The 11,584-nt window shown below is 42.4% G+C and overlaps 1 protein-coding gene across 1 annotated transcript; it reads right to left on the minus strand.

Moving 5' to 3' along the window:
- Positions 1-9,800: 9,800 nt before the first annotated feature.
- Positions 9,801-10,577, minus strand: LOC150004793 (destrin). The gene has a single exon (XM_090283935.1). It carries the CDS (start codon positions 10,484-10,486, stop codon positions 9,989-9,991), a length of 498 nt encoding a protein of 165 aa, XP_090140061.1. The 5' UTR covers positions 10,487-10,577; the 3' UTR covers positions 9,801-9,988.
- Positions 10,578-11,584: the final 1,007 nt, after the last annotated feature.

Consider the following 11,584-nt stretch of genomic DNA (forward strand, 5'->3'; position numbering starts at 1 on the left):
GAAAATGAGGAAGTAGCCCTCTTTAACTCTCTAAATCCGGGAGACAAAGGTCCTAATTTGGCGCCAAGCCAGGCACAGGTGGGGGCGGTTCAGGAGGCCCTAGCTTCCGGGGCAGTGGCTCCACCCCCTCTGCAGGTGGCCCAGGCTTCCGGGGTGGCGGTTCCTGTGGCGCAGCACCCTCTGCAGGCGGCCGCTGCTCCTGCAGTGGCGATGGCACAGCACCCTCTGCAGGTGGAGGTTGCTTCCACCATACCATCTCCAGAGATGGAAGTGGCTTCCGCGGTGCCCGCCCTTTTGCAAACTCAAGGGACTTCTCTCGTGCCACCCTTTTTGGAGCCGGCCTCTGAAGTGACTGCAAAGTCAATGACTCCACCCTTACAGGAAGAGGAGAGGGTCTCCCCCACCAGAACCCGCAATAAGGTTGTGAATTGGACTCTAAGCTTCATAGGTGCACTGCCATGTCGGGTAAGCCACGTGAGTGCTACACCATGGTGGTGGAGTCACATGGGTTTGCCACCATCTTTAAAGATGCTGCATGTAATGCTTCCACCATCTTTGAAGTGAGCAAAATGGTGGGTTAGGTATGCTCTTAAGGTAATGTGCTTTGTTTGCAAAATGGTATATGTCTAAACATTCAGGTCAATGCTGCATGACAGGTGTTTGCAAGGTCTAAGCTTCAAAAAAACTGCAGGATATCTGCAAATCTAGGGAACTTTTAGCTGCCAGTTACTGAGTTTGAGTATAGTCCTTTACCGTGTGAAAAAGAACAAGAATTGGAAAATAGGTTATGGTTAAAACTAAATGAGTAAATATATGGAAAGTTTGGAAATATTGCAAAAGGTCTATGGAAAACTCATAAAAATGTATAATAAGGTCGTGAAAGTTTTTTAACCTGGGGAAAGGAAACCTCAACAACTTGTGGTCTTATTGTATGGTTACTGTACCTCTGTATTGGCATTTAGCCTTGGGACCTATAAAAGGTCATTTGGAATTCCCTGTGTTGGGATTGGCATTAGCCATTGGTGACCTAGGAAAGGTCGTATGGAATTCCCTGTTTTGGATTGGCATTAGCCATTGGAGACGTACGTAAGGTCTAGAATTCTCTAAGACCTAGGAAGGGTCTGGAATTCTTTGGTTTGGCATTAGCCATTAGAGACCTACGTAATCTAGAATTCTCTGAGACCTAGGAAGGGTCTGGAATTCTTTGGTTTGGCATTAGCCATTAGAGACCTATGTAAGGTCTAGAATTCTCTGAGACCTAGGAAGGGTCTGGAATTCTCTGTATTGGTATTGGCCATATAATCTAAAATGAAAATTAAGGTTTCCAGGGAAAGTTAAAACTTCACAAGTAAGAAAGTGAAAAAAAGAAAGTATAAGGTATGGAAATGCAATTTCAGTGAATATTAGAAGGACAAGGATTTTCCTTCACACTGTGTATTTTTCTCCTTACCTGATCCCTCCAGAATTTGGCAATCAGGAAGGATTAAGTAATGACATTAGGTTTCTTTGCATAAAACTAACAAGACCAGTTGTTAATAGAGGTTTTTACCAAGACTTTGGCTGGAATGACATGCCTGAGGGAGGCATGCTTGGGCTCTGGTTGTCACCAGAAAGCCCTGAGGAACTGGACTTGACTTTTGAAGCTAAGGAAAGCCCATGAGGAAAAATGCCTGACACCTTGGTTGGTTGTGCGGTTCATGGCAATCTTTCCAGGGAAGGAACGAAGGTTGCTTTCCTGAAGGAGGGCTAGAAGGAACCTCAAGGCACAATGGAAAAACCTGAAGGACTTGGAGAAGCAGGTGTTTACAGGCAAGGCTGAATGGCAGGTGTGTGGCTCAGCTTCTGTGCCCTGATGGGCAGACTAAAAGTCAACATGAAGGTTCCTACTGTAAGTTCCAGCAAAGTAGACTTAAAGATCAATGTGATCAATCACTGCTCTTGTTGTTTTTATGCAAATGAACAGGCTAAATTATAAATGGACTTAATGCAGTCCCTTTACTGACAAAGAGGGTGATCTTAGGGAGAAAAATCAAGACTCAAGGAAAATCATAATGCTCAGTGATAGGCCATAAACTAGTACAGCTAACTGTCCCTAAAGTTTATTTTCATTTAAAGGTTGTTTTCATTTAAAAGTTGGACTAGGTCTGTGACATTATAAAGAATGCTTTATTTACAGGCAAGAAGAATGTCAAATGCCTTGCAACTGGAGGTCTTCCCAATAAGACAGTCTCTCAGATTTGGAGACTGGTTTGTGAATTGTGTTGTGTGAATTTAACATGTGTATTTTTTTTCTGTTTACATAGCGCATAAGCCTATGATCTCTACCTGAGTGATTGTCTGTACATATAGGCCTCACCTAAGAAGCCCATCTACATCGCCGCCTCCTGAGACTCAACAGTCTGGCTGAACTAAGTGGTTGAGTTGGTGAAGTATGGGGTGGTCTGTGGGCTTCACTTTAAAACTTGTCTTTTTTTCTATCGTAACGGCTTGGACAGAAAGGGCCCAGAGGTCTGAGAGTGGGGAAATCCTAAAATACACCCATCAGCCTAAGCTAAGTGAAGTGGGCAAAAGGGCTTTGGACAGGTGTGACACACCCTGCACACCTTCCTCCAAAGAAGCCATTTCTTTTTGTAATGTGGGGCATTGAGGGATTAATCCCTGCTTTTTCTTTTTGTCATCTAGTGGTTATGGTTTTAATGATGCCTTTTAAATCTATTGCCTCCAGTATACGACAAGGATGCCAGCTTGTCCAGTAGTGCCAGCCTTTGGAAACTAAGCATGCTGCTACCCAGGAACAGCCAACTGACATGGACTCTGCAAGATCTTTCCCTATGTGGAAAGGCCACCCTCCCCTACATCCCCACACTTCTTAGGGATTTCTAGACCCAAGGGTAGGTAGGACGACGACCACGTCCAGCAGGAAGCAGCTAGAGGAGCATGAGACCTTCGCCCATTGTCCTTTATAAGATTATAAAGGGTCTTAGTCTGAAAGGGGGGAAACTGTTACAAAAACAGGGAAGTCCAAAAACAAACCCCAGAGTTTTTGGCTGGGAGATAGGCAGCAGGAAGCAGCTTTCAGGATACCCTTGCATGCCTGGAGCTAGTGGCTGGATACATTGTTGCAAAGATCCGCTTTACTTCCAAGACTCAGGAAAATGGGACGGATCTTGGACTGTGGGCTGGTAGGGAAGAAGCAGACAGAGCCTACGTAGAGTTCTGTGAATGGTCAGAACTGTTTTGCAACACCCACTGCGTGAGAGGACGCAGGGGGAGAGAGGAGGCAGGAAGGAAGAGAGAAGGAGCTGCGGACATTTTTGGGCTGGCTCTGGCTCTAGGAGGCTCTCTCTCTCAGGCTCTCTCTGGCCCTCACTCCCTCACTCTCTGGCTCTTGTGGCCTCCCTCCATCTGGCTTGGAGCAGGGATCTCCAGGCAGCTTTAAGAAGAGGCTCTTGCTAGGCTGCTTGGAGAAGGAGAGGAGATCCATGCAGTTTGCAGGAAGAAGGCAGTTTGCAAGGAGGCTGAGAATCCAGGCGGTCCTGCATTGAGAGCTGGAGGGCACCACAGCACAGAAGGGACCTCCCAATCAGAACTGAGTGATTGGCAGCTACTGGTAAAGCTGAACTGTGCCTAGGAAGTAGGGAAACGGTGTTTCTGACTTTCCTAAGACTGGCCAGGTCTGGAGGGGGAGGCAGGACTTTGTGTAAATAAACAATTCTTTTCCTTTTCACCAAACTCTGGTATTCAGTTATGATTCTGGCGGCGGGCAATCGGGCCCCTAACTAAACAGCCCGTGGGTTCTGTTCCAATCGGCGCAGCCCAGGGGTTCTGTTACATTAGTACATTGAAGTAAGCAATGTATAAAAAAATAATACAGTATAATCAAGTTAGGTCTATGCCAGGGATGCCAGAATAGTTTATTGTCAATCCTTCCTAGCTGCTGTGGCTCAGTGGATTGAGCATTGGCCTGCGAGCCAAGTGTCGCTGGTTCGATTCCCAGTCAGGGCACATTACTAGGTTGCACGTCAGGTCCCCAGTTGGGGGGCGCGAGTGAGAGGCAACCACACAGTGATGTTTCTCTCCCTCTCTTTCTCCTTTCCCCTCTCTCTAAAAATAAAATAAACAAATAAATAAATAATTTTTTTAAAAAAGAAATATATTCCTGTAGTTAACCATATCAACATCTTAAAGAAGAACTATAAGATAATGTCAATATTTGCAACATTTTCAAATAACATCTGACAGTCCCTCATGGTAATAACTCATAGAAAACTAAGAAGAGAACTTCCTGAACCAGTTAAAAGGCATCTACCAAAAAATCTATAGTAAATTTCATCACAAATAACAAAATTTAGAAATGCTTCCTTAAAAATCAGAAATGATTTCAATCAAAATCTCAACATGGCTTTTCAAGAAGATGAGCTGATTGAGCTTTATATGGAAAAACAAAGGTCCAAGAAAAACCAAAATACTCCCAATGAAGAAGAAAAAGTAGATACCAAGACATATTATAAAGTATAGTTATTAGGGAAGTACGTATTCATGTAGGCACAGATAAAAACACTGATGAAACAGAACAGAAACACAGAAACAGACTTGTGCACATAGGGGCACTTGATCCATTGTAAAATATGAAAAAGTGACATTTCAGATCAGTGGGAAAGGAGAGACAATTCAGTAAAAAAGTACCAGGACAATTGATCATGTAGAAAAATAGGGAATTGAACAACTTCTCACTGCTCCCCTCCCCCATTTATTCAAGATAGATTAAAGACTTTAATATAAAAGGCAAAACTTTAACCTCTTAGAAGACAATATACGAAAATATGTTCAGAATCTTGCCAATAATTGGCACAATATGACTTTTTCTAACCTAGTGGATGTGAAATGGTATCACTTTGTGACCTTAATCTTCATGTTGATGACTAATGGGCTTGAGTAATTTTTTATATATTTATTTGCCATTCATGTATCCATATCTATGAAATGCCTGTTCATGTCATTTCTCCATTTTTCTAATTGTCCATGCCTATTAAGTTATAGTTACATGTGTTGCAAATATCTTCTCCCAGTTTGTGACTTTTAACTTTATTTAGTGTTTTTGGATAAACAAACATTCATTTTAATTTAGTTAAATTATCCTTTATGCTTAGTGCTTTCTGTGTCATATTTATGAAATCCTTTCCTACCTCACCTGAACCACATGGATTGAGATTCAGGGAGATATGGCACTCCAAGAATATTGGGGGTACAGGTACTGACCTGGGATGAACGGTTACTGAGATAAAAAACTCACAGGTGGCAGCACAGATGAGAAAACACAAGCTCCAAGTGTCTGAGTGACTGAACACATCTCAGGTAAAGACGGTGGGCTCTGGTTTCATGAAGTCCAGCTCCACCACTTATTAGCTCCTTGTCTATGTAAAGCAGAGTTTCTTCATGTATAAACGGGGGATGCAGATGAAGAATTGATAATGGCACCAACCTTGAGGAGCTGCAGAGGACCTCAAACTATGTTTCAAGGTTAACACTGCATCGGGAACAGAGGACGTGTGTGGAATATTTTAGCTACCAGCGTCATTGCTCTTCATATACCAAGCATTTACTGGGCTCACGCAGTCTTTAGAGGGGCCTGAAAACTCTGAATGGTCAAACATCAGTTGTGAAAAATAGATTATGAAGATCCCAAATGTAGGCCAAGAATCAATGGGTGAAGGTTACCATCAGGTGTGTGTGTGTGTGTGTGTGTGTGTGTGTAGGACGGCATTCTTACTAAGAAAACACATGTTTCTCCAGGGCTCCTTGTCGGATGCCTCACAGGCTTCATATCAGCATCCACGACACCCATGTGACTGTACCAAGGCCTCTCTCTCCCTCTTAGGTGTCCCTGGTATCTCCCCTGGGGCATTTAAGCTCCCCACCATGTATAGCTACTCAAATATGAGTATTACAATGAAACTTTCAAAGATGTGCATCACATTATGCCATCAAAAGTATGATGCTACCTGACCTAATTTATCAAAAGGATAAATCATCTTCATTGTTCCTGTTTTGTCTCTTCTCTGACAGGGAGGCAGGGCACACGTCTATATGGATGAATCACAGGCTGGTCTCCCTTCAGGCAGTGGTCCTGGTGCCCAGGCTGGGGTTCTGGGAACTGGGAGTATGGGATACCCAATGAGGCCAAGGGCAGGAGGAACCAAATTTGGTCATGAACCGGTCAAGGAGTCAGAGCAAGATGGACATTGGGACAGAGCAGAGATGGATGGGGCAGGCACATGGCAATTAGTATATAGCTAGTGTACATTTCTTCATTGCCTGCTCTGTACTGGGCATTGTGCTTTTCACGCATTATCTCATTTGTTTTTGTCTTCACAACAGCCACAGCATGTGGGTATTTATTACTCCCATGGGTTAACAGGTAAGGAAGCTAGGCTTAGAGTTAGGTAACTTGCCCAAGGTCCGCCAGCAATTGGTGCAGCAGACTTGTTTCCTGGATCAATGTTCTTACCCACTTACCCCAAGGAGCTTTATGAGGACCTCAAGGGCTGATGCGAGACTGACATTTTGCACACTGCTAGGGAGGCTCCACCAAAGTCTCAAATTATAGAATGGGCATTGGGGGAGGTTCAGGAAATTGCTACTGAGGGTTTCTTTTCCTTAAGAAATGCGCCTCTTTTTAGTGATGGCAGCTCCCCTCCTTTGTGGCTGCATGTGAACACAGCTTGGTTGGATATGATTGGTCTCCATGGAAACATAACTTTTACTGACTTCTGCTTCCAGAGGCGTCTGCTTCCAATCCCTGAGAATTAATTTCAAAGACAGTTTTAAGACTTCATCTCACCACATTTACACATGTGGTCTCTGAGGCAGTGCAGAGTCTTGGTTGGGAACACAGGATTTGCTTTCTGGGAAGCTGACTGCCATTTACCAAAGGTATACTCTGACAGGTTGTTTACTCTCTTTGGGTCCCCTTTTACACCTCTGTAAAACAGGGGTACTATAGTACTGACTGCATAAACTTGTTCTAAGTATTACTAAATTTGTAAACAACAAATAAGTGTTGGCTGTTAACAGTCCTCTCCCACCTACCTATTCCCCTCCGGCAGCCCTGTTCCCAACACTATGGTGACATCCTCATTCAGATTTGCTCAGGACTTTCCCTGTCTTTACACTGAAAGCAACCCCTCAGTCCTGGACAAATGAGATGGTTGGTCACCCTCCCCGACTCTGCAGATAGAGAAGTCATAATAATCGAGATAAAATGGTGGCCATTGGGGCTCCAGAAGGTTTGAGCCCAAGATTTATATTGGTAATTCCACATCATGACAGTTCTGTGGCTAGTGGATGTGGAATGATAGCTCAGGAGCACAGAAAACTCACAAATCCAAATCCAAAGGTAAGTCCAAATAACTATTTAATTGTGAGTCCCCAAGGCAGGAGCTGTCTCTTACTTATCTTTGTACCTCCCTCCACACTTAATAGGGTGAATTGTTAAATGAGTGAATATTAAAATCCCCTAAAACACCCACGGTGCAAAATGATCCCCAGTTCTGGCCAGGGAGCTGTTTGTGACAAGTCTCCAGGGCTGATTTCTTAAGGTCATGTGTTATGAATGTTACTGGCCTGCATCTAAGTCTGGTTCTGAGATGAGTTTAGAGCAGGTTCTGCCTGTGGCAGGGAAATCTCATCCTGGAGTGGGGTTCCTGACTTGAGACTCATTCATGAGTCACTGTTTCGTTAAGGATTGACATCTTCTGCTCATAGTTGCTCTTCTTGCCCTGTCCTTGGGATTGATGTAAATAATTTTTAATGGATTTGTAAATAATTGCCAAATGCATGATGACTCGATAGGTTACTCCTAGAGAACATCACACAACCTGCTGAGGTTTCCTACTTACAGCCTGGGGTGTCTCCCAAGCTCTCATGCCCCTTATGTTTTGGGTAAGCAGAGGGCTTCAGAATAGGGGGAGAAAACAGCTGGGAGTCTGGGGGGAGAAGGGAGACCTGAATTATCTCTGTTCTGAAATGGAATACTGGTAAGTGCCAGAGAAGACATGGTATAGAAGACTGACCAGGTGCTTGTGCTCTGGTGTCAAACAGTTCTGGCTGTACCTCTTCCTAGCTGTGAGACCTGAGGCAAGTGACTGACCCTCTCTGAGGCTCTGTTTCCTTATCTATAAGATGAGATAATAGCAGTACTCAGGTGATAGTGAGGTTTAAAGATCTAGTACATGCCCTGGCTGGTGTGGGTCAGTGGATTGAACACTGGCCTGCAAAGCAAAGGGTTACTAGTTTGATTCCCTGTCAGGGCACATGCCTGGGTTGCAGGCCAGGTCCCCAGTTGGAGGCATGCAAGAGGCAACCATTCATTGAAGTTTCTCTCCCACTCTTTCTCCCTCCCTTCTCTTCTCTCTAAAAATAAGTAAATAAAGATATTTTTAAAGAAATAAATAAAGATCTAGTACATGAAAAGAAGATGTGTAATATGGGGCCCAATACAGCTCAACACCTGTAGTCACTATTATTGTTTTATTATTGTTGAGATCCAGCATTAACACCCCACACAACATTGTTCCAAGGGGAGGATACCCTCCAAACAACAAATCTCAAACTGCAAATATTTACTAAATATTGACTGCTTAACTGATTAAGAGCTTTTAAATCACACTCTGCTTCCTGGGTCTCAGAGTCACCATCTGCCCTGTGAACACCAGAAGAAGCTCATTTAAGAAATTCCGTGAGAGCTGGTTGCTGTAGCTCAGTTGGTTGGAACATCATCCTAGAACTGAAGGGTTGCAGGTTTGATTCCTGGTTGGGGCACATGACTAGGTCGCAGGTTTGATCCTTTCTTTTTTTTTTTAAGTTAAAAATGCTTCCTTTATTACATAAAGCCAAAACAGCTATTTCTAAGTTCAACTGTTTGTGCATCTCTATATTGTTCAAAGTGTTATGCCTGTGATCTTAAAGACAATCACTTCCAAGTGTCATCAGGTAGCGGCTTTTCTGTGGGTGTCATTTGTTGTGCCTGCTCCCCATTTCACAAGGAACTGGCAAACTGCTCTAGGATATTAAGCTCTCCTAGACCCCAGAGTAAACATGTACCTAATGTTCATCCATACCTTAACTGTACCAGAAGCAACAAAGTTCGAAGAAGACATAATTAAAGCTATCACAAGTGTCCCAGCTTATCAATATACTGTTTTATCATTTTCATTAATACAGTGTACTACCAATGGAGCCCTAATTTGCATTATAATTGGTTGTTACAAGATACTGCACATTTTCCTGAGGACACATCATGGCTGTAAAGATGCAAGGTCGTTCCCAGAACAGTCTCCCAGCTAGTAGGTAGAGCTTATCACAGGTGCCAGGAGTTGCTTCTTGTACTCCAACTACGTGCTTGAAATAGTGCTTCGCAATATCAGCGCTGATTATAAGTGTACACAATTCTGAGACAGTCTTCATTACATGTGTGGTAGAATTAAAAGACTGCCTAATTTAATCTTACTGTAGTTAGTTTATTAAAGTGTTAAACATGTTGTGAGAATTATCTTCCATTATTCAGTTTAGCTCGAGAGAATAGAAAATTTGGGCAAAAATCATAACTAGGTTATGACCAATTATCTAAACTAAAGAAACAAAGTGATTGCTGAGGTTAACAAAGATGCAACAATTCTCTTCATATGACCTTGTACTATTTTGTGAACTGCATTATTAAAAATCATGAGCTCAGCAAAAATCTTTACAAGCCCGCTCATTAAAACAGGCATTTGGCCAATAAGGATTTAATTTCACACCAGTAAAACTTTAGATTTTGAATTTATTTGGGGCTGTTTGCACATGTTTATAGAATATTTAATTTACTCTAACAAATGACAAGATAGCTCCCTCTCAGTGAGACCCTGACCTAAATATATCTGCTTTACTTATATAGCAAGAGGATAACATTAAACATGGAAGCTTTTGATTTGTGGCACTGAACAATGATCTACACAGGGCATCCTTCAAAAGCTACAATTAAGGATCCGCCTAGTTTTTCAGCAATACAAGCCCGATTGAGGTCTTCTGGCCCATTTGCTTGACATTCATGCTTTATGCCTTGAAATTTCTTTTTGATTGCATCCTTGGAGCTTGCATAGATCATTTTACTTTTCAGAGGTGCTAGCTCTGGTGCCCACAAAAAAAACATCAACTCCTCTTTTCTGGATTCCTTGGTTTCAAAGCTTGCATCATACAAAGCATAGCGACAATCTTTCTCTGGAAGCATTGAGACAAAATGCTTGAAAGGATCAGTTATAGTTACACCAACATCTCCAACCAAGATCTCTTTGCCTTCTTCTACAATGATGCACTTTTTGTCTGCACTGAGACAAAAAATGACAGCCTTCTTCCTTTTCTTGATTTCTTCTGGTGTGGAACACTTTCTAACTTTCATGTCATAAAAAATGCGACATACTTCATCAGCAACTTGCACTCCTGAGGCCATCTTCGCCGAGGCGGTAGCAAGGACGCGGGGAAGGGAGTCGGCGGGTGCGGGGTCCGCGGAACGTCCTCCTTAGGGCAGCTGGACAGAGGTACAGAACCTCTTTTTTTTTTTTTTTTTTTAATGTATTTTATTGATTATATTGTTACTTGATCCCGGGTCCTGGCACAGACAGTCTCTCCAGTCCAGGAATGTATGGATTGATGCTTCTCTCTCACATCAATGGTTCTTTCTCTCTCTCTAAAAGCAATGAAAAATTGTCCTTGAGTGAGGATAAAATTAATTAATGAAAAAAAATTTTAATTCTATGAATTTTATGAGATACATATGCAGTTTCCTCCCCAAAATACATCGCCTGAATCTAATTATAAGGAAACCTCAGTCAAACCCAAACTGAGGGAGATGCGACAAAGTAACTGGCCTGTACAGTTCAAAAATGTCAAAGATATGAAAAACAAAGAAAAGCTAAGGAACGGCTCAGAATGGAGGAGACAAGAAGAGAGGATTGCTAAGTGCAATGCATAGTCTTGGATTAGAACCTGGACCAGAAAGGAAAAAATTGCTGTAAAGAACATTGTTAATGTAACTGGTAAAATTTATAAGTTCTGTAAATTAAATAATAATATCTTATGATTGGTAAACCTTCTGCTTTTGATATTGTCCTGTGGTTATATAAGAAAATGTACTTGACCTTGAGAAATCACCCTGAAGTGTTTAGGGACAAAGGGTCAGAATGTCTCCAACTAACTCTTTAACATTTCAGAAAGGGGGAAAAAAAATCTTATATATAGAAAACAAATGAAAAGGAAATGTGGCTAAATAGTCATTGATGAATCTGGGTGAAGAGTATATAAGAGTTTGTGGCTATATTAGCAACTTTTATGCACATTTGAAATCATTGCAAAATAAAAAATAAAACATAAATAAAATAAAGCTGAAAAACTCCCAAACCTTTAAAAGAAGAATAAGACACTATGCAGTGAGACCAGCAGCCAGCTTCCTGCTCAAGGCCCACTAGTCAGCAGCTGGAGAAGCCCTTCACCTCTTTCTTGGTCCTGTTTCCTCCACCTCCTCCCATGGTCAGCCTGGAAAGGCCTACTT

Source organism: Furipterus horrens, unplaced genomic scaffold, assembly GCF_987537825.1.
Source record: "Furipterus horrens unplaced genomic scaffold, mFurHor1.1.pri manual_scaffold_7, whole genome shotgun sequence".
NCBI lineage: Eukaryota > Metazoa > Chordata > Mammalia > Chiroptera > Furipteridae > Furipterus > Furipterus horrens.